Consider the following 25078-nt stretch of genomic DNA (forward strand, 5'->3'; position numbering starts at 1 on the left):
TCACCAAAGATTAGTTTTGCCTATTCTATAACTTTTATTTATTATTTATTTGATGCTTATTTATTTATTATATATTTAATATAATCAAATATATGTTATATATAAAATATAATTTATGATACAAATTATATATAAATATATATTTATATTTGAGATATTTATATATTTATTTGAGAGAAAGAGTTTAGGGGGAGGTGGGGAGGCAGAGGAGCAGAGGGAGAGGGAGAGAGAAACTTACACAGACACCACACTGAGCGCAGAGCCCAAAGTGGGGCTGGATCTTAGGACCCTGAATCATAACCTGAACAGAAACCAAGAGTTGAATGCTCAACTGACTGAGCCACCCAGGCTCTGCATTCCACAACTTCATATAAACAGAACATCCAATTTTTTTTTAAGATTTTTTATTTATTTATTTGACAGAGATCACAAGTAGGCAGAGAGGCAAGCAGTGAGAGAGGAGGAAGCAGGCTCCCCGCTGAGCAGAGAGCCCGATGCAATGCTCAGTCCCAGGACCCTGGGATCATGACCTGAGCTGAAGGCAGAGGCTTTAACCCACTGAGCCACTCAGGCGCCCCAGAACATCCAATTTCTCAAGAGAACTTGAAACAACATTTTGACAAAACTATCACCTTTTCAATGTTACACAAGTATTTATAAAACCACGTACAGACCCAACAAAACACGAAGACTAAATTCCGCCAACCAGCAGTGCAGCCCCTTTCTACCTAGGCTACAGGAGAAACCAAGATACATTTGCATACATTTATTAACTTCTCTCACCATTGTTGGCTTTGGTACTACCTGACAGTTTTTATTCTTTACCAATTAGTAGTGTATTCTTTTATTTTTTATTTTTAAAGATTTATATTTATTTATTTTTTATTTTATTTTTTTTTTAAAGATTTTATTTATTTATTTGACAGAGAGAGAAAGAGACAGACACATTACAAGTAGGCAGAGAGGCAGGCAGAGAGGGGTAAGCAGGCTCCCTGCTCAGCAGAGAGCCTGATGCGGGGCTCGATCCCAGGACCCTGAGATCATGACCTTAGCTGAAGGCAGAGGCTTAGCCCTCTGAGCCACCCAGGTGCCCCTATATTTATTTATTTGACACAGAGAGAGAGAGCGCACGCACGCACAAGCAGGGGGAGGGGCTGCAGGCAGAGGGAGAAGCAGACTCACCTCTGAGCAGGGAGCCCTATGTGGGGCTCCATCTCAGGATCCTGGGATCATGACCTAAGCTGAAGGCAGATGCTTAACCGACTGAGGACCCGGCCGCCCCCAGTAGTGCATTTTTTTAAAAGGAAGGGAGAGCCTCACCAAGAGTACCAAGCCAGCAAGAAGAATGGGAGGCTGAATCCCACTTCATGGCCAGCCTTGGGGAGAAAGGAATCCCAAGGGAAAGAAGGGTTGGGGCTGATTGGTGAGGAAGGGAAAGCTGGAGACAATCAGGAGGGTGTAACAAAGATGAAACAGAAAAACAGATCACAGAGCTGATAGAATTTTTGACTGAAGAGTAAGAAACCTCATCTTCCTATCACTTCACAAGAACCCCTCTGAAAAGGTCCTAAAGGCCCCATTCCATCTTCAGCATTCTCCCAGGCTTCTGCCCACACCCGCCACTTTCATTTCCTCCTACTCCCCACCTTGTCACTCTGCTCTAGCCACTGGGACCTCCCTGCTGTGTGCCAGGCATGCACGTGACTCCTGCCCCAGAGCTCCCCAGAACCTTCTCCATCACCACCTTCAAGACTGTGCTCAACATCATTCTCTCAGCTGAAGCTTTTCCTATCTTATTTAAAAAATTGCCCAACTAGCCTCTCCACTGCCTTCTTCCCAGCTTTATTTTTACTCATAGCACACATCACTCTCTGACTCACACTGTACATTAATTCATTTTCTGTCTGACCTCTTCCCTTCATGAGAATGAAAGGCAAAAGGGGACAGGCACAGAACAGGAATTCAATGGTCATTTGCTGAATGAAAGAGTGAACTGAGGAAGAAAAGAAGAAATGAAAACCCCTGCTAGCTTTAGACTCTTGTTAAAAGTGTTCGATCAGACAGGGTCTAGTTAAGAAAATTTTATCATTTCTAATTACCTTGCAATATTTCCACTGGAGATTCTTTTCAGATTACCTTGCAACATTTAATTGTTTTGAGGGAGTAAAGATCTAAAAAGCAAATGAGGGGCACCTGGGTGGCTCAGTGAGTTAAGGCCTCTGCCTTAGGCTCAGGTCATGATCCCAGGGCCCTGGGATGGAGCCCCATGTTGGGCTCTCTGCTCAGCGGGGAGGAGAAGAGGGCTCTCTCTGCCTGCCTCTCTGCCTACTCGTCTGTCAAATAAATAAATAAAATCTTAAAAAAAAAATCAAATGAATTATTATTCTAGGTACCAGAACAACCCTAACAATACTTATTAACTTCAAAAATTAGGTTTGTGGGAGGAACAATGCTTAAACACATCACTGGACATTTGAGTTAATAATTAAGACTTTTACTTAGAGTTTTAACTTAAAGTTATGAGGACAAAACCCATCTTTTCAGAGTCCATTTACTCCTCTATCTTGCTTTTAAAGATTTTAAGTAATCTCTGCACCCTATGTGGGGCTTGAACACATAACCATGAAATCAAGAGTCACAATCTCCACCTGAGCCAGCCAGGCGCCCCACATTTACTCTATCTTAATTTATTTAAGAAGAAGGTAAAGAATAAATTATGAAATAATGAAACAGCATGTGCCAATATTATTAAATATTTGAGAATAATGATCAGCAATAAACATATAAAAATGAATCCAATACAAGATCTTTTTTTTTTTTTTTTTAATGGCAGGGATGTAACCAGCTCTAGGCAGATGGAAAGGGCTGGGGGCTGAGCTGGTTCTGTAGGTCTCCATTAGATTTTTGATACCAGGTAAGGCCCTTTCCTGTCAAACACAAAGGTAAAGCATTCTGGTGTCAGTAGCTTTCCTAAGCTAAGAAAAAAATACATTCCCCAACCCAAGACATTATTTAGAATTAGCCCAGGCCCTGGGATTGGCCAATGCTGGATGAGACCATGTGTGTCCAGCCTGCCAGTTCACCTACAGAGACACGCTCTATCCACCATGTTTGGAAGACAGCAGGGAACATGCTGGAATCATGGGCCACAAACCCGTATTTTTCAACACACAGCATGTGAAATACAATGATTCACCTGAATTTTGGAATGCCTGAGAATAAACTTGGAGCAGCTCTAAGGTGAAGAGTAGAGAAAAGAAAGAAATTAAGTGCAGCTCCTTGTAATCCAGGGGCCTTCTTACCCTTGTTCGAGGTTTCCTCCTTAATGCCTGTCTATCTTTTGTCGACTCATGTCCATTTCTCTTTTACTGCTCTGACAGTCAAAAATACACAGTTTTTATCTTCTTCTAGGTGTTTTGGGATGTTAAGGGGGGTAAGGAGAAAAAAGAGCAGGATAAAAGAAATAAATTTCATGGATTACAATAAGTTATATCTTTAAGTCTTAAGAATAATTTTCAAACTGTGAACCTCTACAGAATTAACAATGTAAAGGCAACAAGACTGGGTCCCAAACAAATGATTAAGGTAAACAATTTGCTCTTTTTTTCCTGACCCGCTTCTGGTAACTGGAGAGTCTACAACTACCTGAGAAGGTGTGAGGCTCACCTTTTTTATCTTAGTTTGGACACAGAAGCTCACATTTCAGCAACAATCAAGGTCATCATCTTTATCCTTTGCTGACACTTTTCTCCCATACCCTTACCAGTCACAGATCACTTCTAGGAAAAAATTTCAACAGGCTATTGAACACTGGCATGGATACCCAGAAGAGAGAGATAATCGTCTCTGGGGACATTTAGGAACAGTTAATCATCTTGGATAGGCAGAATTACACCAAGTTCAGTCCATCAAAACGTACTGGGTGCTAAGGACACGCAAAGCATTGTGGGAATACTGAACCAGTGAGAAGGCGCAGCAACTTCCCTGCATAAACTGAAGTCACCTGACAGGGATTGCTTCTTAGGAAGGCATGCTAGGCTTGGTTACCACTGAGTCTATGTAATCCTGGGCCAGACTATGATAGAAGGGATTTTATGGGGCTGCTTTCTATCTTCAGGTGACATAATCTTAGGATCAGTTGTTGGTGATTATTTAACCTAGTGATTTTTGATCTTGGCTGGAATTAGTGTTTCCTGGAAGGGGGACGAGGAGGCTTTTGAAAAAGAGAGATGTCTAGGCCTGCCCCTGTCCAGTTAAATCAAAATCTCTGACCCAGCACTTTTCTTTTTTATAAACTCTCCCTGTGATTCAAATGCACAGAATTATGCTTTAGTAGTTGAGAATCACTGATCCCATAGGACACAGAAAAAAATGAATGTCCAAAGAACTTAATTGATTTGTTACTTGTCCAAGATCACATACCTAGTTAAGGTCAGAGCTTGGATTAAAACCGTGATCTCAGGGCACCTGGGTGGCTCAGTCAGTTAAGTGTCTGCCTTCAGCTCAGATTATGATCCCAGAGTCCTAGGATCAAGCCCCATGTTGGGGTGGGGGGAAAATTCCTGCTCAGCAGGGAGTGTTCTTCTCTCTCTGCTCTCCCTCTCTTTCACTTTGTCTCTCTCAAATAAATAAAATATTAACAAAAATAAAACCATGATTTCCACCAGTTTACTCATCCAATTAATGTTTACCAGTGGCATTCTAAGGTTGTGACCAACTCCATAGCTGTCACTCAGTAAGATAAGTCAAAGCTGCTTCATATCTAAGGATCAGTTAGGCTGGTCCTGATCTAAGTTAAAAAAAGAGAAAGTAAGCTGTGCTGCTTCTGGCATCTTCTCTCTTTTTTTTTTTTTTTTTTAAAGATTTTATTTATTTATTTGATAGAGAGAGATTACAAGTAGGCAGAGAGGCAGGCAGAGAGAGAGAGGAGGAAGCAGGCTCCCTTCTGATCAGAGAGCCCGATGTGGGACTCGATCCCAGGACCCTGAGATCATGACCCGAGCCGAAGGCAGCGGCTTAACCCACTGAGCCACCCAGGCGCCCCTGGCATCTTCTCTCTTACCCTTTTCTTCCAAATTGTGGTGTACGATTCAGGACTCTGGAAGCGTTAAGGAATCCTGTGCTCCTCATCAAATCCATCACTACCTATGACCCACCTTCCCAGTTTCCTACTGCCAGGTGGCTCTCTACCTACCCGAGTCCAATGTACAGCACAGAGGGCAGGGGACAGGTCCCCAGAGGGCTGAGAGCTGGAGCAGGGAGAGCTTGCTCCTCGGCCCTAGGACAGAAGAAAGGAAAGTTAATCCAGTGGTTGCTGGTTTGTTCTTTGAAAGAAGTTATGTCCAAAATGTTTCTTGATGCTGATTCCTAATACCAACCAACTCTCTCCCAAGATGCAACTACTGCTATCACAGTGGTTCTTCTTTCTTTCTTTCTTTCTTTTTTTTTTAAGATTTTATTTATTTATTTGACAGAGATTACAAGTAGGCAGAGAGGCAGACAGAGAGAGAGGAAGGGAAGCAGGCTCCCTGCTGAGCAGAGAGCCCGATGCAGGGCTCGACCCAGGACCCTGTGATCATGACCTGAGCAGAGGCAAAGGCTTTAACCCACTGAGCCACCCAGGCACCCCTATCACAGTGGTTTATACTGAATATAATAGTTATGTAATACCAAACACACACACACACACACACACACACCCCTCCTTCCCAGAGGTGAACATGAGTATGTGTGTGTGAGACAGCAAGTTCAAAGTTTGAATTGAACCATTCCAATCTCAAACAATTAGTGATTATAAAAGTTGGTTTGTGAGAAAGTGCCCTGAATGGGACATCAGCACTGGGAGAAAAGTCTCAGAAGCACTTTCCTTGAGAAGGACAAGAAAAAATTAAAAAATGGGATTCATAACATTTAAAATACAAGCTGATATTGACTAAGAAATTAATAGGACTACTGTCTTTAGCCTTTTACAAATAATACAATTATTACTTCCTATTTACAGAACACTTATATAGAAGACCAAGTATTTATTCCATTCCAAAGTAAATTAAGTCCTAACCACTCAGTTTGTGGATTTACCCATATCCTCACTTCATTTCCATTTCCCTGACTAAATCACTGCCCCTGTTCTAAAGGGAGGTCTTATTCATCTGAAAAATATGCAATATTTTTAGTGGTGTGTGTCTTTTCTAGGGATAACATCCTTAGCTTTGGCCAGATTTTTAAAAAGAACTGTTGCCTCCCCTCCATCTCCTCCCCCAATACAGTTGTTTACAAGGGTGAAGTTGAAGCGATGATGTACTTGATGATTGCTTGTATCCACAATGGAAGACTTCCTGAAACTGGTCTCTGGAGCTGTCTTCCAAAAGAAGAATTGAAGGACTTCATGAAATTGGAGCTATCTCCCAAAAGGAAAGAACTTAGATAAAATAAAATATGGGAAGCACCAGAGGACTACATTTACCCATGGTGACCTTGTCTTCTTTTCTGCACAATTTCACTAGTTTGAAACCAAAGGAAAATCACCATCCCCTCATTTTTGTTGTTGATTTTGACTATATTAACTCAATGACAGTGCAAACACTAGGGAAAATGGACATACCTTCTTATTTAGTTATAGTTCCTAGAAAATCTTTTATTTTGAATTAATAAAATGCAGACTACCTGCACTGGTAGAAAAACTACAAAATGACCAACCTATCAGGGGACTCACATGGCATTTAGAATGAGATGAAAAGTCAACTTAGTTTTCCCAGATTTCAAGCTCCACTACAAAGCTGCAAACATCAAAACAGTATGGTACTAGCAAACAAACAGACACAAAGCTCAACAGAACAGAGTAGAGAGCCCAGAAGGAAATCCACACTTGCGTGGTCAGTTAATCTACAACAAAGCAGGCAAGAATACACAATGGGGGAAAGACCGTCTTTTCCATAAATGATGCTGGGAACACTAGACAGCCACATGCAATAGAATGAAACTGGCCCATCTTCTCACATCACACACAGACATGAACTCAAAAGGATCAAAGACCTTAGTGTGAGGCCTGAAACCATAAAACTCCTAGAAGAAAACAGGCACTTCTCTCTTTGTTTTGATTTAAATTGCAGAGGCAGTGCAAACTTCATCTACACCTGACAAGGGGGTCCATTGTTTTGTTGTGGTTTTCACTGGAAAATTCCTCTATCTTCCATTCTTCTGCAGCTCTTAGCAAAGTGCCTCACACAGGGAAGGTGCTTGAATACTTGCTGGATTGAGTCAATTCTTTGGTATCGCTCATAAATTAATGAGGAACTTGTAACCCTGTCTAGTTTCAGAGTAGTTAAAGGGAGAAAAAAAGAAATGCTACGTAACAGGATTGGGGCTTCAGGTGTTACCTAACAGCAGAACGCTTTCCAGCAGTGCACTTAAGGTATCAGTCATAGCAACCTTACCTACGAATTCTTCACTCTCAGCTTTTTTTCTAATGCAAATTAGTCTGAATTTCTCTTGCCTGCCTCTGGTCTCCCACCTGAAAGTCTTCTGAACAAATAAATGCTACAGTAATTAGGACTGCCTGGCAAAAACCTACTCCAAACTTCATTTCAAAAACGCTCCTACTTACATATTCAACTTCCCCTCTATTTCCAAGCTTACCCTCAATGATGCATATTATGTGCATTTATAGCTTATGCATGTTGTTCCCAGTTTCTTAGATAAGAAAAACCGGAATCTCAATGTCCCCCCCCCCCACACCGAATTACCATTTCTGTGGCTAGAGCGTCCGTTCAGGATTTACCAGTTGTGGACCCCAAACTGACCACGACAGCTGACAGACCCCGGTGCAGGTTTTCCACCTCCGCGGGCCTGACCTCCACCGAGAAGGCCCAGCATGCGTCCCCTGCCCCGCCCTGGCCCAGAGAGCCCACTCCGTGAGGCGGTCACTGCGTGTTAACCGGCTTCCTGAGACAAGGTCTTTGCTAAATATGCGTCAGGGGCTCACAGGGGCCGCAGCAGCAGATCCGCCACGGCGGCAGCGCGCCCCGCACCGCAGGTGTTTCGCGACACCACATTTTAAATCAGGAAGGCTCGTCGCCTTCACCGAGCTGCGGACACCGGCCAGACTTTGCCGGCTGCTGCTTTCCAGCCTCCGAACCACAGCTCCCCTGGCCGGGCACCCGGCGGCCCCGCAGTCGGCGCGCAGTCCCAGCGCCGAGGCCAGAGGCGATAAGGAGATTTAGAAACCGAACGGGAAACCGACAGGCGAGAGCCGAGAAGATACGGGCCTCGGCGGGGCAGGGCTGAGTGTCTGCGGGGCCCTGGGAGCGCTGGAGAAGCGGCGAAGAGCGAAGGCTGGGTGAGAAGTCAGCGGCGGCGGACGTCTAGCGGAGTCTGTCCGCAGCCACTGAGGGGGCTGAGGGGAGGCGTCTCCAGAGGAAAGCCCTTCCTCAGACCCGAGCCTGTTCGCTCTCGGAGAGCGCGCGTGCGGCAACTCTCACTTTAAGTGAGAGTTGCCTCAGTGTTAGGAAGGAGTGAGAGCCCGAGAGCCGGAGAGATCAGCACGAGAGACCGCAGAGAGGACAGCCAAGAGTCCCAGCCGGGGGTCGCGCCGAGGCACGGCCCTCAGCGCTCCATGCGCGTCCTCGCCTGTCCTCCCCGCGTCCGAGCGCCGGGACCCCCGCCCGCTCCTCCCGACCCCGCGCCCCCTCCTCCCGGCCCCCTCGCGCGCACTCACCGGCCGGCGCTGCCCGGGGCTGCCCAGGGCCGAGCCGCCGCGCCCCCGTGCTCCGTAGCCCCTGCCGCCACCACCTCGCTCTGCTTTCTCTGCGCGCGGGTCTCGGAGGAGGTGCCGCCCCGCCCCCAACCCAAGCCCGCCCCGCCCCGCCCCGCCCCTCCCGGCGCCGCCCTGTGCGCCCGGCGCGGCTCTCTGCCCGCGGACCCGGAGAGCCAGAGGTGTCCTCTTAAACGACTGCGGGAGCGTACTTGGCGGCTCATGCTCTGCTAGTCCAGCCCCCAAAGGTTACGGAACTGACACTCCACTTTCACCTCCCACGGCCCACGAACTCAAGAGGGGATTCGTGTAGCTGACAGGTGGGCTAAGAGACAAATTTAGACCGTGGAGGCTGAAGAAAGCACAATAACCAAGCGATACAGTGTTCAAGTCGGAATCATTGCTTATTAGTTTTAAAATGAAAACATCCTAACATATATTCTCACATACAGTGATTATGGAGACTCAGACTTGACAACGAACGTGGGGATGCAGAATGACAGTCTTAAAAAAGAATGCTTTGCTGAGTCACCATCGATGAACACTTTTCTTGCCAATACTGACTCGTGCAACAAGGCCAAGTGTGACAGATTCTGTTTCAGGAATTCTAGTTAGAATTTACGAAACACCTTAAAAAAAAGAAAAAAGAAAAAAAAATTAAGTAAAGGAACAAAGCATTCTATTTGAGAGAAAAGAATATACCAGAGGGGAAAACGGAGAATGGAATGAAAGAACGGAGAGAAAGACGAATAAAAGAGGAAAGAAGGGAAGGAGGAAGAAAAGCGAGAAAGAACGTGTGTGTGTGTGTGTGTGTGTGTGTGTGTGTGTGTGTTTTAAAGATTTTATTTCACAGAGAGAGGGAGCACAAGCAGGGGGAGTGGGAGAGGGGAAGCCGGCTTCCCGCTGAGCAGCGAGCAGGATACTGCGGGGCCCAACAGGACCCCGGGATCATGACCCAAGCCCAAGGCAGAGGCTTAACGATTGAGTCCCCCAGGCGCCCCCCCCACCTCGTTTTGTTTATAACAACTGAGTTGCAAGAGGGCCCCACAGCCTGAGGGCCTAAATCCTCGAAGGTGAGGGTAGAAATGATTTCAACGTAACAACTTGCCCCTGGTTTTAAGTCCTAGTGAGGGTTACAGTTGGTTCACCAGCGTCGACTTCTTTTCCGCTTTGTGCATTTCTGCGCGTGCACACTCTACTCACACATGTGATGGGCTATTTGGCCGCTAGGCTTAAAGATGAAAAGTGCACCTGGAGACACCACTGGGGCTGACAAGCAGATGCCACCTCCAGAGCGGAGGCCAGGCATCAACCTAGGGGCATCCGTGCTGTCCTTCCGGCACCGGAAGAAGAAGAGCTGGAAATAAAAAAAGGTGTCTTCAAGGAGCTCGGAATCCTGAGCGGAGGCATCACTGACATCTGCGCATATATGTAAAACCAGTTTTGCTCGTCTTCAGGCTTTGAACATCTCTGAATAAATCCTAACAGAATGACACACTAAGGGGGGAACTGAGCTTCTGTGACAGACCTTTCTGGTGCTACACGTTTGACACTTGGTCTTTGCCACGGTATGAGATGATCTTGTCACATGCATGGCTGGAAGCCCAGTACTTCAACTGTAATGCAGATACCAATCACCTGGGGATCTTGTTAAAAATGCAGATTCCTAAAAAAAGAAAAAAAAGGAAATGCAGATTCTAATTCAGGAGGTCTGGAACAGGGCCTGAGATACGCATTTCTAGGGGCTGAAATAAGCCCGTAAGTGGCGCTGGTGTATTTATTTTATTTTATTTGAGAGAGAGAGGGGGGAAAGAGATGAGTAGGGGGAGGGGGCAGATGGAGAGAGAGAGAGACAGAAGCTCAAGCAAACTCCAGAGAGAGCGGGGAGCCCTGCGGGGGCGGGAGTTGGGGTGGGGGCGCGGGTGGATCTCACGACCCTGAGATCACCACCTGAGCCAAAATCTAGAGTATCCTACCGAACTGACTGAGCCACCCAGGCGACCCTGATTTGCTCTTGGAAATAGCACCAGATTATCTGCTGTAACAACAATTGTTTTTTATATACTACCTGGCAGATAAATTGCTCTCAGGGAATTTGCCACCTAATGGGGGAGACGACAGTTTGGTTAGGTAATCATATTAATAAAAGTAAAATTGCAAACATGGATAAATGCTCTCAAGGCAAGCAAACCAAAATCCAGATGGATGGACACATTTAAGTACACAGTCCAGTCCAGATCGGGATGGAGTGTCAACAAACAGAGCGGGAGGCGGCATGGGAGGAGCTAGTATGTGCAAAAGCCCGATTAGTGCAAGTAGTGCCCTGCCATGGAGGAGCTGGAAGAAGCCTGGGCACTGCCGCTGTCGGAGGAGCGCGCAGAGACCAGGGGCAGAAAAAGTAAAGCTGGAGAGAAAGGTGGGGCCAGATCACGAAAGCCCGCGTGGGTCAGTTATGGATTTTGATTTTGGGAACTCTCTGAAGAGTTTGAGCAGGAGGCGTTATGATCATATTTGCATGTTGAAAAGATCCATCTAGGGGCCTCTGGGTGGCTCAGTTGGTTAAGCAGCTGCCTTCAACTCAGGTCATGACCCCAGGGTCCTGGGATGGAGTCCAGCATGGGGTTCCCTGCTCAGGGGGCAGTCTGCTTCTCCCTCTCCCTCTCCCTCTGCCTGCCGCTCCCCCTGCTTGTACTCTCTCTCTATATATCAAATACATAAAATCTTAAAAAAAAAAAAAAAAAAAAAAAAAGGAAAGATCCATCCAGTCACTGCTCCAAGAATGGATTACCAAGGACCAAAATGGATGCAGAGGAGAACCAGAGGCTGGTTACTGTAATAATTCAAGTGGGAGAGAGGCAGAGTCTGTAAAGACTAGGACAACACAAACAAAACAGGAAGATGAAAACTAGAAGAGAGTAAAGAGCAAGCCAATCACCAAATTTTATAAGAACTAGAGAGATTACTACCTCTCCTGGGGTTCAATCCCATGACCCTGGGGACATAATCTGAGCTAAAGGCAGACTGACTGAGCCACCCAGGCACCCCTCAGGCAGTTCCAGATAATGTTTATGGCATCTCTCAACTTTCAAATTTAAATTTTTTTTTTCATTTGGAACGTGTGTACATGTATACATTTAGAACATGTTGTGATTTATTTTCCTTTCCTAAATAAATATTCACATCATGACCTAATTTTTCATTTATAATTTTGAGTTCAGAGTGCACCAAATTGTGTAAGCTTCAGGCCCAGACAGGGATGACAAGAAGCATGGAGATAATAAGGACTTGAGAAGAATGTGCAATCCAAAGATTGGGCACAATGATATAATTGTTTCTGCCTGAGACAGTGCCTGAGTATCTTTCCATGGAGACTCGGGTCCAGGTTCTTTATTATAAAGGCTCACTTACCAGGGCAGTGAAAGGCAAAGGAGGGAAGACATGCCACTGTAGGTACTTAAAATATGAAAAAGTGACCATTTGTGTGAATTAAGTCTTTGAAACGGGTCCAGTGGACTGAGTGGCAGGTCCCCTCTCACAGGCTATCTGATCCAAGCAGAAGACTTTAATGGCATTTTAACCAAAACATCTACCTCAATCACCTAAACAAATACTTAAAAGTTCACCATTAAAACACTCATGCTCTTGGATCTTGAAGCATTTCTGGAAGTTTAACCCTATTCATTAAAATAGAAATCTCTCTGGGGAAAGTTCTAGTTTATTCTATATTAACACTTTTTCTGAGATGACCATGTCAATGCCTACCACTGTGTCTGACATTTGGTAAAGCTGAGTTGCCCCTTCTCTCACCTATGTGAGAATTAGTTAACACCTGTAGGACCAGGACCCAAGCTGGTTTTCTCTGTTGTGGGGATGTGGGCATGTTCTGGTTCTGTGGGTGTGTCTTAGGGAGAGAAGCCAAAGCCCAGCTGTCCTCCGTTGATGTTTTGCCAACACCAAACATGGAATATGCTAGAATATAAATGTTGTTACAGTTGGAAATTTAGAGGCGGACCAAAACATCAACTTTAAGTCATCTAAAATATGAATGTGGGAGAAATTGTATTAGAATTCGGAGATTCTAATTAGACTTTAATTAATGAGTTTCTTCTTTAACATTGGCTAAAGGTGTTTAGTTTCTATTGAGGTGATTCTTAGGTTCTATTAAAGTATCTGACTTACCACAATATGTCTTCTTTCCCTGGACGGTAACATTAAGGGATTCTTGTACTAACTTTGGTGTAAGTTAGTTTACTGTCCCTAGATTTATTGAGGCAATATTTCTTATGCACATTTCTGTGCCTTTTTATTATTCACATCTATATATCTCCATATATTATTCTACCAGTATTCTTTCCATGAAAAGTTATGTTTTCGGACTTAACTTCCTCTTTCTCTGCTGTACTGACATGATTTCTAGACAGTGGGTCCAGACACTGAAATAAAGTAATAAGAACACTGGAAGACTGGCAGACTTTCCCACTGTCACTGCACAGTCTTCCGAGTCTGTAAAGAGGGCATCAATTTCCATCATGTTGGATTAAAAAAAAACTGTAAAAATTCATTTCTAATAACCACCCAAAGGACTAAATGGGAGATGCAGTAAGAATGACAAAACTGTCTCACCTCTGAATTGGAGTTCTTTTAATAACAGCTGATTTTTTTTTTTTCCCCCTGAACGATAAATAAATGCATAGTGGCTTTGGTATTTACTACTATATTTTGTATGTGAAGCAGTCTGTTGTTACTCTGGAGAAGTATGAATCCTTAGTAAAATCCATTCCAGACAATTTAAAATGATACTATGGTCCCAGGTCTACCAGTCAATTCTAGTGTCCCAGCTTCTTTTTTCAATTGGCTCCAACCACTCTCCATCCCTTGGTCAGTGGATTTATTCAAAGGTTATGGGCTTAAAACCCTCCCACAGCTTCCCAGTGCCTCCTAATTACAGTTGAATTTTGTCGGTATGAGAAATTGCTTCTCTTCCCTTGCTCCCAACTAAACCCCCCACCCCAGCACTGGCCCCCCAGGAACTCTCCTCAGCAAATTCAAAAGATCTGAGACTCTCCTAAGGAGCCAGGCTAGTTCCTGCCTTTGTGTTTTTGCATACGTTGCTCATTCCTAGAATAGTCTCCCCACTGAATCAGCCTCACAAATCCTATTTATTCTTTTCTTTTCTGGCTATAACATTTAGATCTTCACGTGAAGCTAGTGAATAATACAAAGAATACTTTTGTATGCACACAACTCAGTCCAACCTGAATATTTTACTGTATCTTATTCTGGCTTTTAAAAAAGAAAAAAACATTTTAGATAGAGTTGATGTCTTCCACATACCCCTCTCTGATTTTATTCCTCTCCTGAGGAGACCATTGTCATGAATTTGGATTTATTATTCCCACACATGCTTTTAGATTTTTGCTATATATGTATGTATTCATAAGCAACAAATTGTACAATTGACCCTTGACCAACATGGGGGTGAGGGCGCCACCCCCCCGACCGTGGAGTCGAAAATCTAATTTTTTGCTTTTGGATCCCCCAAAACTCATAGCCTAATGCTGACCATACGCCTCACCCATAACATAAACAATCATTGACACACATTTTGTATTTTTTAAAAAGATTTTATTTATTTATTTATTTGAGAGAGAGAGAGAGAGAGAATGAGAGAGAGCATGAGGCGGGGAAGGGTCAGAGGGAGAAGCAGATTCCCTGCAGAGCGGGGAGTCCCATGAAGGACTCCATCCTGGGACTCCAGGATCATGACCTGAGCCAAAGGCAGTCGCTTAATCAGCTAAGCCACCCAACTGCCCCTGTTTTTATGTTTTCTATCTTATATACTGTATTCTCACAATAAAGTAAGCCTGAGAAAAGAGCCTGTTATTAAGATAATCACAAGGAAGAGAAAATACACTTACAGTACTGTACTATATTTATCCAAAAAAATCTACACGTAAGCGGACCCACCAAATTCAAATCCATGTTGTTCAAGGATTGACTGTGCTTGTTTGCAAAGCTTAAAAATCCGATAAATGCGATAAATGGCATCATGCTATACATTGCAACTCGTTTTGTTGTTATTGTTAATGGGTGTGGTCGTTTTAACACCCACAGAATATTATACAAATAAACCACAATTTATCCATTTTCTTGTAGATGGACACTTGGATTGTTTCCAATTGTTTGCAGTTATGAGCAATACCTCTGTGAACACTTGCACACATCTCTCTGCGTGTACATGTGAGAGTTTCTCTGTGATAGAGATCCGGAAGTAGCTGGGTTATGCTGTTATATACATATTCAGCCTTATTGATATTGTAACATATTCAATGTTACTGATATAACACTGCTTTCTAGAGGTTTGTGTTAGCTATGCTTACTGCTTCTTCTTTTTTTTTTTTAGACTATTTTTTTTTAAGTAATGTCTACACCCAATGTGGGGCTCGAACTTCCAACCCCAAGATGAAGAGTCACATGCTTTACCGACTGAGTTAGCCTGAGTTATTTGTGTCAGCAAGGTGATCTGGCTGGCTCATGACAGAGTTCCTCAAATTTCAGTTCATAAGTCTTTTTAATTTTTTATTTATTTTTATTTTTATCCTTTATTTATTTATTTTAAAGAGCAATCTTTCAGCATTTTCTCTGGATGATAGAAGCCCAATTACAGGATTCTAGGAGTTGAAAGATGAAAGGGTGCTGTGGTGAGGGACCGAGGCTTTTGCCCTTCAGCTGGTAGGCTTTTGCTTAATACCTTATTTTTTATATTCTTGATGCCCTCACATCTGGGGCCCAACTGACAGAGAGACTGCCCCTCCCAGGGTTAGCCAATTTCTAGAGAGAGCAAACAACTCTCCAAGGATTTCCCCTCTCATATGCAAACAAACCAATGGACTTGAACTGCCTCCTACATCTGGCTTTTAGGTTTCAGAACCTAAACATTCCAGGGTCTTAGAAACAGTCCCTAAACCCCAGAACCTGCAGAAGTCATTCAAACTAGCCAGTTCTGAGCCTGCTTACCCTGCCTTGCCTTGCCTTTCTTGGGGAGGCCACAATCAAGTCTCAAGTCCAGGCTTTCTTTCCGCCTCTTCACCAACCTTGGTGCTCTCCATGTGACCACTGTGTGGTAATGGCATGCCCCCTGCTCTTGGGAAGGGTCTGAAACAAACTCTCTTTTCAATGGCAGTGGTATCCTGCCTGATCCGCTGGTCTCATCAGACCTGGCAAGTAATAAAACCTACATTTTATTTTATTTTATTTTATTTTTTAAGATTTTATTTATTTATTTGACAGAGAGAAATTACAAGTACACTGAGAGGCAGGCAGAGAGAGAGAGAGAGAAGGAAGCAGGCTCCCTGCTGAGCAGAGAGCCCAATGCGGGACTCGATCCCAGGACCCTGAGATCATGACCTGAGCCGAAGGCAGCGGCCTAACCCACTGAGCCACCCAGGCGCCCTAAAACCTACATTTTAAAACAAGGTTGTATCAGCGTAAACCGGGGGGTATGAGAGTTCCTCTTTCCTGCACCACTACATTCTGGATTCTGATTTTGTCTCCCTGGTTAGGTACGACATCATTGTTTTATTTATTTATTTATTTATTTATTTATTTAAAAGATTTTATTTATTTATTTGACAGAGAGAGATCACAGTAGGAGAGAGGAAGGGAAGAGATCACAGAGAGAGAGGAAGGGAAGCAGGCGCCCCGCTGAGCAGAAAGCCCGATGTGGGACTCGATCCCAGGACCCTGAGATCATGACCTGAGCCGAAGGCAGCGGCTTAACCCACTGAGCCACCCAGGCGCCCCATTATTGTTGTTTTAAATGATGTTTCCGTGGTTATTAGCGAGGTTGAACATTTTAATCTTTTGTCATTTCTGTTTTTCCTTCAGTGAATTTTCATTCCTGCTCTTTGTGATTTAAAAAAAAAATATGTTATTACCTTTTTTTTTTAAAGTTTATTATTTTTTAAAGGAATTTCTACACCCAGTATGGGGCTCGAACTCACAGCCCCGGGATCCAGAGTCACGTCCTCCACCAACTGAGCTAGTCAGGCATCCCCATCCCCACAAATTATGTCATTACCTTCTATTATCTAGTTGCATGAGTTTGTATTTTCTAGAGCCCAGTCCTTTATTAATAGCATATTGTGGCTTAATTTTCTCCCCTTCAGTGGCTGGTTTTTAGACTTTGTGGTCTCTCCTGTTATGCAAAAGTTGACAAATAAATCCAGTCGAACTACAGACCAATAACCCTGTAATCTTTTCTTTCTTTCTTTTTTTTTTTTTAAAGATTTTATTTATTCATTTGACAGAGAGAGATCACAAGTAGGCAGAGAGGCAGGCAGAGAGAGAGAGTGGAGGAAGCAGGCTCCCCGCTGAGCAGAGAGCCCGATGCGGGACTCGATCCCAGGACCCTGAGATCATGACCTGAGCCGAAGGCAGCGGCTCAACCCACTGAGCCACCCAGGCGCCCCCTGTAATCTTTTCTTATGGTTCCGTCAGTTTTATGTCATGTTTAAGAAATCCTTTCTTCCCATGATCCTGCAATGATATTTCCTTCTAAAAGTTGTGAAGTTCTATTTCTGCCATTTATGTCTTTAATTTCCCTGGGGTTTTTGTGTAATGATGTATCTAGGGATCTATTTTTGTTTTTTTTTTTCACTTGAGTAACGAAATGTCTTTGTACCACTTGTTGGCTAGTCCATCCTTTCTCCACTTCTGACAAACAAAACTACTATGAGTGAAAAAGGTTGATAGGGAGTTATTTGTATCAGCAAGGTGATCTGCTGGCTCATGACAGAATTCCTCAAATTTCAGTTCATAAGTCTTTTTTTTTTTTTTTTTTTTTAAGAGAGCAGTCTTTCAGCATTTTCTCTGGATGATAGAAGCCCAATTACAGGATTCTAGGAGTTGAAAGATGAAAAGGTGCTGTGGTGAAGGACCAAGGCTTTTGCCCTTCAACTGGTAGGCTTTTGCTTAATACCTTAAGAAAAAGTACTAGACATATCGATCTGCCTGAAATCTCTGGATCTTCTTCAACCTCTCTCAAGATATCAAATAAAATAAAATAAAATAAACCTCTTGTCCCTTGCCAAGATGGAAAGGATAGTTTCCTGTTGGTGGTGGGATGAAAGAGGTCTGTTCCTTAATCAGAATTTTAACCAACAACCTTATTTTCATCCTCTTGCCTATTCCTTGCTTGCAGAGGAAGTTTTCTCTCCAGTTCCAGAATCGTCTGTGTTCTATGATGCAAATAAATCCCTTCTCTGTAGACAGTTGGATTTTAGCTTTTTACAATATGATTAGTTACTACTCATCCATTCCCTTTTCATTTTTCAAAATTTTGTTGGTATCTTTTATCTGTTTGTCTCCATCCTATATTTTCTTTGTCCTTTTATGGTTTTATATCATTTAAAATGTTCTAATCCTTGTTTTATTTGGGTATTGGGTTTTAGTCTAGTTCCTGTTTTTTTTTAAATTTTTTTCTACTTGGTTACATTTAGAAATGGTTATTTTTATGTTTATATATGGATCTTGTATCCAGAGTTTCTTTTTTTCCTTCTTTTTTTTTTTTGAGATTTTATTTATTTATTTGACAGACAGATCACAAATAGGCAGAAAGGCAGGCAGAGAGAGAGAGAGGAGGAAGCAGGCTCCCTGCTGAGCAGAGAGCCCGATGCGGGGCTCAATCCCAGGACCCTGAGAACATGACCTGAGCTGAAAGCAAAGGCTTTAACCCACTGAGCCACCCAGGCGCCCCCAGAGTTTCTTGAACTCTTAATTTTTATGCTTTTCCCTTTCGAGTTCCTTGGGCTTTCTATGAAGATAAGCTTATAACTGCATCTAGGGAGAGCTTTATCTCTTTTCCAAATCTAATACCTGTTATATCTTCTTCTTGTTTTATTGCATTGGCTACAGCTTCCAATATTAGGTAAGCACTACTCTAGCCTTGTCTTTCATATGCAAAGATTTCCCACATTCAGCCTTCCCTTCTTATTCCCACTTCCAGATAGAGCAGATTATTCTCTTTTCTGTGCCCATGAGATCTAGAATACGCTCCTATTGCACTATCTTTTTCACTGTATTGTATTTGTTGGTATTTCTGAGTTCCAATTAGACTACAAACTGAGGGAAGAAACTATGGTTCATTCATTGTAATATCCCCCAAATATATCTTAGTATGGTAGTACATATTTAATAGAAGCTTACCAAAAGAATGTTTATTGCTACATGAAGTACTGCCACAGTTACAAGTTTGTGTGATTATTGGTGAATATCTTCCTTCTCCACTAAACTGTGAACTTCTTTAGGGAAGACTGTGTCTCCCGTTGTTTACCAGTGCATCCCTGATGCCTTGCCCAGGGTGTGGCACATGGTATCCCTTAATGTAATATGAACACATAAACAAAAAGACTGAAGTGGGCTCTTGTATGAAGGATCAAAATAAAAGTTACATTCTGTCACACTTAAGCATTTAAAAAAGGTCCCGTCCTTCAAGGGGTGTATCTCCTCTCAACAGATTATCAATTCGCTCATTGTAGGTGTATTTAGGCTCAGCATTAGTGGTGTCAAAAGTATTGTGAAAATTTGCCATTGCTGAAACCTCTGGATTTAACATATTCCCCCATAAGTGTTGTTTTATTTATTTTAATTCTGGGATAATTTATTAACTATTTGGAAAAAAATTAGCTAGGGTCATTCCTCACAACAGATAACAAAGTAAATTCCACAATAAATTGTTGGAATATAAATAAACTAAAGCAAAATATAGAATAATATTTATATAATGTGAGATGTAAGCCTTTTAAGCACATGCAAAAAACCCCAACACCCATCATAAATAAATGCACACGAATACACTAAATATCTAGACACCATATGCCCAATAAACCTATATGAAAAACAAATTTTACTTGAAATGCATCCTGAATACCCATCTCAGTAAATAGTATACATCTTTGTATAAAAATTAGATAGGAAAAAAGAATATTATTAAGTGTTAAAAGTGGCAATTGCCAAGTATGGCAATGTTAAAAAGATAAAGGTACAGAAAGTCAATACAAAATGCTGTCAAAAAACTTCAATTGGGCGCCTGGGTGGCTCAGTGGGTTAAGCCGCTGCCTTCGGCTCAGGTCATGATCTCAGGGTCCTGGGATCGAGTCCCGCATCAGGCTCTCTGCTCAGCAGGGAGCCTGCTTCCTCCTCTTTCTCTCTCTGCCTGCCTCTCTGCCTACTTGTGATGTCTCTCTGTCAAATAAATGCATAAAAAATCTTTAATGGGAAATGCTAAAAAACAAAACAAAACAAAACAAAAAAACTTCAATTGACAAACATTAAAATGAATGGGCACATATTTTAGTGATCCCCTATATATTTTTTTAACCTTGAGGCATAAGGACAAGAGTGACAACCTCAATTTGGGGAATTTCCCAAGTAACATATATATGCTCCTTCTTAGATAAAGGGTAAAATATATGTGATATTGGTTATATTTAAGATCAGATATTGAGTATAATTTACATTAAAATGTACAGTGAAGAAGAGATAACTGTGTAGAAATCATGGAAACCTGGCCATGCAAGTATTTTTTAATCTCTGCTATTACTAAACCTTGTTTCCTTTATTTATTTAGAAAGGTAAGTCTGTTCAACCAACAATACTTGAAGCCCTACTTAATGTTTCAAATTAAATAAGCCAATTACATATAAGTCGCCACTTACACTATTAAAACTTTGAGGACATGGACTGATAGGGAGGTCAGCCCTTTTCTGATGGTGAGAAGACAGGTGGAAGGGAGCACTATAAAATACCTTGCCCGAGTACCCGGTAGGTCTATGGCACACATACAAGACTTGGGAAAAATTCAACCCCTTCTACCAATGAGAAAATGAACCAAATGTGCCATCAAATGGTGAATGAGCAGCAAACAATTTGTGAAACAAGAAACAAGAATCAACAACTAATATACAATAGTTATAAACATTCTTGGGCCAAATACCGCATTTAATTATAAAAAAATATCATATGTTAAATTAGGCAGAGAAAAGAAGGTCTTGTATCTCCAAAGCAATGATTCACAATGGATTTGACACCAGGCTCAAAATATAGTTTAGCTAGACTTCTCAGAGGGATCATCCTTCATCATTTCCCTGTTCAATGAGAAATACTACTGCCATCTATTACACTATTATGCAGATACTTTTTTTTAAAGATTTTATTTATTTATCAGAGAGAGATGGGGGAGAGAGCGAGCACAGGCAGACGGAATGGCAGGCAGAGGCAGAGGGAGAAGCAGGCTCCCTGCTGAGCAAGGAGCCTGATGTGGGACTCAATCCCAGGACGCTGGGATCATGACCTGAGCCAAAGGCAGCTGCTTAACCAACTGAGCCACCCAGGCGTCTCATCCAGATACTTTTTTGATCCCTTGAGAAATCAATACATTCCACACTACCCACATACTTTTTATTGTGTAGACTTTAGAAGCAGGAAAAATGCCTCAATTACCATTTTTATTGTCAACACATAACACAGTGCCTGTCACATAGCAAGCAATCAACAAACATTTGCTGAATGAATGCGCGAGTGCTTATTATGAGCCAGGCATTATGTTAGCAGCTAACAAAATTCTCTAAAATTCAGTAATTTTCAGAATTCTCTGTTGGCTGTTCTTGGTGTAATGAGAATGATTAATAGGAAAAGCTGAATAAGAGAAACACAGCTCAGTTGAAAGCGTAGCTTCCTAATAGTTACTAACAATGATGAAACAGAACCCCAGAAAATATACGAGATACTACTGTTCCTTCCAAAACTGATCCGGCTTACAAATCCTACACAAAATTTAATTAAATAAAAAAAATGAATAAAGACAAATGAGCCTCAGGTGAATTATGGACATAATTTTTATTTAAGCATGGGCTTTTTAGCTTGGCTCACCCTACAGGACAACCTTTCAGTTAGGTTAATAGAGAGTTCAGGGCTTACAGGGCCATTATAATGTTGCTGGTGTTGGTACAGCTTCATCAGAAGGTATGCTTATGACCCGCAGGAAAAACAATCCACAAAGAGAACACAATGAAAACATCCACTGTTTTACAAATCACTCTGTTACCACAGACACGAAATGGCAGTTACTGTTAGTAAATCAGCCACAGAACACTTTAAAAGAACCTTTAGACAAGGAGCTGGGAACTTTGTGGGAAATAGGGTTTTCATCCACAATTTTTAAGTAGAAAATATTTCAAGGTCAAGCATTTTTCTTATCCACAAAACAACGCTAAACCAACATACATTTTAAGGAGTAGATTAAAGGAGATACAATATCTTTACAACTATCTTCTTGAGTAGGTATTTCAACGAATTTTCTGCAGAATATAAGTAGCCGGAAATTCAGCAGCAAAATATTGCAACGTAACAAGTAAATACAGTGTCAATGTGTTATACTGTAGAAGAGAATACATAAAGGAACAAATGATGATAATTTAATCACAGAAAACATGATAAAGAGTTGAAATACAGTCCACTTAAATAGCTTTGTGACCAAGAATGTTAGATTCTGTACTAAACGCCATTTTAAACATAAAAATCTCTTAAATTTTTGTGCTTAAACTTTTTTTTTCTGTTAAACTATCTCTTATTTTTAATACTGCCACTGTAACTGATATTACAACAGATCACAATTTTCACGGACACAGCAACATGAAGACATTTACTTATGAGAAAATAAGTCACTTATCATTAGTTCACAGTGTGGGAAAGTGGTGTACACTCGGTCATGAGAAGGGCTTTCAGTTAGTCACCAAGTCCTTCACAAGAATTTTCCTGATATCAGATGCTGTGCGCGATTTAAAAGAACAGGAAGCAACACATCACATGTCGGAAGGAAAAATAAATGTTTTGATTCTTCATGGGTATCGTCTAAGTGACCTTCGTCTTCTGTTGTAGAAGTGCCTGAGCCCATGTTGTCGTGAAAAATTCATCATGTAATTTTGTTTGCGAGTGCTGTTCAAATCGGAAAGGACAGAGGCAGAGCATATAAGTCCCACCATGGAAAGCACAATCTAGGCTATGTTCTAAGTTACCCTGCTATTTGTCTGAAAATTTTCATTGTTAATAGGTCATGCTGGTAGTGCTACCCCAGGACAGGATAATTAAAGGTTGACACCTGTATTCACTGCCTTTGGCTTTGAAGAAATCCCCTTCTTTTCATTAGTGAGCTCCAAATCGGGGTTGGGGAGGGAAGGTAACTTATCTTGATTCACAGTGAAAGTGGATTGAAATTGTTTTGGCTTTTTGAATTTTATTCGTGAACTTTTTCTGAACACTTGGACAGATTTCATTTGAGAGGAAGTGGGTGCTGTACCCAACACCTTATTTAGACACATCTTTAACAAGTAGGAAACATAACTTTAGCAAACTTTCTCATTCGAACTTAAAAAGCAAAAACCAAGTTGTTAGTTGAATCAGCTTGACCTTCCTATTTCATCAGACTCAGGTGCAAAATAAAGTAAGTTTTTCTCACGGCCGTCCACAAACAGTAAGCCTTTGGGGTCTAGAAACATAGTCTTATGAAAAAGACACTCCATTGGAAAAAAGATCGTAATATGCTAAGAAAGCGTATAGATTGTATAATTGTGCATGTATTGTGTATATATTTCCTCCACATACATACATACGTACATACTGTACGTGAAGCTGATAAAAATACTGAAAATGGATTTTCAGAGTCTGTCAGAAACTGCACAATATTGGTAGAGAAAGCTATTAAAAGTTTTGGTATGGAAAATATACTTCACAAAGGATCATATCGACATCACTGAAAAGAATCTCACTCCTTTCACACACTGGCTTGAGTGACAACATATCTCTATGTGGCATTAGAATGTGGTTTTGAAATGTGAACCTATCAATATTTTTCAAATTCACTGAGTCTCTTCAGTGCTTTCTGGACACAGAGTTTTTTCCTTCTTAATTTCATGGAAACATAAAATGCTTCTGGAGTGGGATGATGTCATGTGCTGTGATTCCACTGTGAAGGTCAATATCCATGAACTTGAGTCAGGATAAAGAGGAGGCAATGGGTGATTTTTGTACCGAGCAGCATATTCTGGGTTATTAATGATCAATATATTAGGCAAGGTGTCAAATGTTTTACCTAGTATATTATACTAGGTATTATATTTAAACACATTATACTAACATTTGTAATACACAAAAACCTTTAAAATTAGGGTTTTATAGTTTGAGCATTAGAAAATTTATAATAAAATGTCTCCAAGGAAAATGACATAAAAAATAACATGATTCACATAAAGTGAATGTCATCAGATAAGCTTAATCAAAAAGCAATAGCATCTCTACTGAAAACCTGATAAAAAGACAGACTCACAGTGATATATTTTATAAAATAAAATGAAGTGCTAATAACATTCTACTCTGGTTTTCTATTTTATCAAAGTGCAAGAAACAGGACACCTGAGTGGCTCAGTTAGTTAAGCATCTGCCTTAGGCTCAGGTCATGATCCCAGGGTGGAGGGATGGAGCCCTGCATCTGGCTCTCTGCTCAGCGGGGAGCCTGCTTCTCCCTCCCTCAGTCTTCCCCCTACCCCAGGCTTGTGCTCTCTCTCTCTCTTTCTCTCTCTTGCTGTCTCTCTCAAACAAGTAAGTAAAATCTTTTAAAAGATGCTGGGAACTGGGGTGCCTGGATGGCTCAGTCGTTAGGCGTCTGCCTTCCGTTCGGGGCATGATCCCAGAAGCCTGAGATCGAGGCCCGCATGGGGCTCCCTGCTCTGCAGGAAACCTGTTTCTCCCTCTGCCCCTCCCCCTGCTTGTGTTCCCTCTCTCGCTATGTCTCTATCAAATAAATAAATAAAATCTTTAAAAAAAAGTTGCTGGGAACTATAGAAAGGCAGCTATAAGATTTATCTTCATTTGCTTTACTCCCCATCCTTTCTTCCCTGATACGACAGTGTTACATATATCAATAAAGTCACTGGTTTTAATCTCATAGTTGAAGATGAAATGAATTTATCTACTATTTACCATCAGCTGTAAGTACTAATTGCTGCCTAGGTACAAAAGAAGAGCAGTGACCTTTTAGTCTTGAACTAATTAGTCGTGAAGGAATCAAGGGTTAGGAGAAAGAATCCGGTTACCTCTTTCATTACAAAATGCTGGTTCTGGCACTAGCCATCTTCCTCCCAGCATGGTAGGTCACTTTGTAGCCCTTTCCTGCGTTATTATAGTGGCCCCCTAAACTAGCCACCTCATTTTCTCTCCTTATGGAAAAAAACACTGCTGCAAAGAAACCATGAGATCCTGAGAATGTATCACCGA

General features: G+C 41.9%; 2 protein-coding genes across 5 annotated transcripts in view; both read right to left on the reverse strand.

Moving 5' to 3' along the window:
- Positions 1-8793, reverse strand: part of SLC26A5 (solute carrier family 26 member 5) — a 56334-nt gene extending 47541 nt beyond the window's left edge. For both annotated transcript variants that reach the window (XM_059395772.1, XM_059395771.1), the window contains exon 1: positions 8714-8793. The gene's annotated coding sequence lies outside the window, so the exon portion shown is untranslated. The remainder of the gene's footprint in view (positions 1-8713) is intronic.
- Positions 8794-21627: 12834 nt separating this feature from the next.
- Positions 21628-25078, reverse strand: part of RELN (reelin) — a 496502-nt gene continuing 493051 nt past the window's right edge. For 2 of the 3 annotated variants that reach the window (XM_059396995.1, XM_059396994.1), the window contains one exon: positions 22659-22744. Coding sequence is in view for 1 of the 3 variants with exons in the window: in XM_059396996.1 (XP_059252979.1) it covers positions 22648-22744 (97 nt within the window). In the remaining 2 variants the exon portion in view is untranslated. Of the gene's footprint in view, positions 22745-25078 lie in introns of all 3 variants that reach the window. The other variant, XM_059396996.1, reaches the window with a different exon arrangement.

The sequence above is a fragment of the Mustela nigripes genome, chromosome 4 (assembly GCF_022355385.1).
Source record: "Mustela nigripes isolate SB6536 chromosome 4, MUSNIG.SB6536, whole genome shotgun sequence".
Lineage (NCBI taxonomy): Eukaryota > Metazoa > Chordata > Mammalia > Carnivora > Mustelidae > Mustela > Mustela nigripes.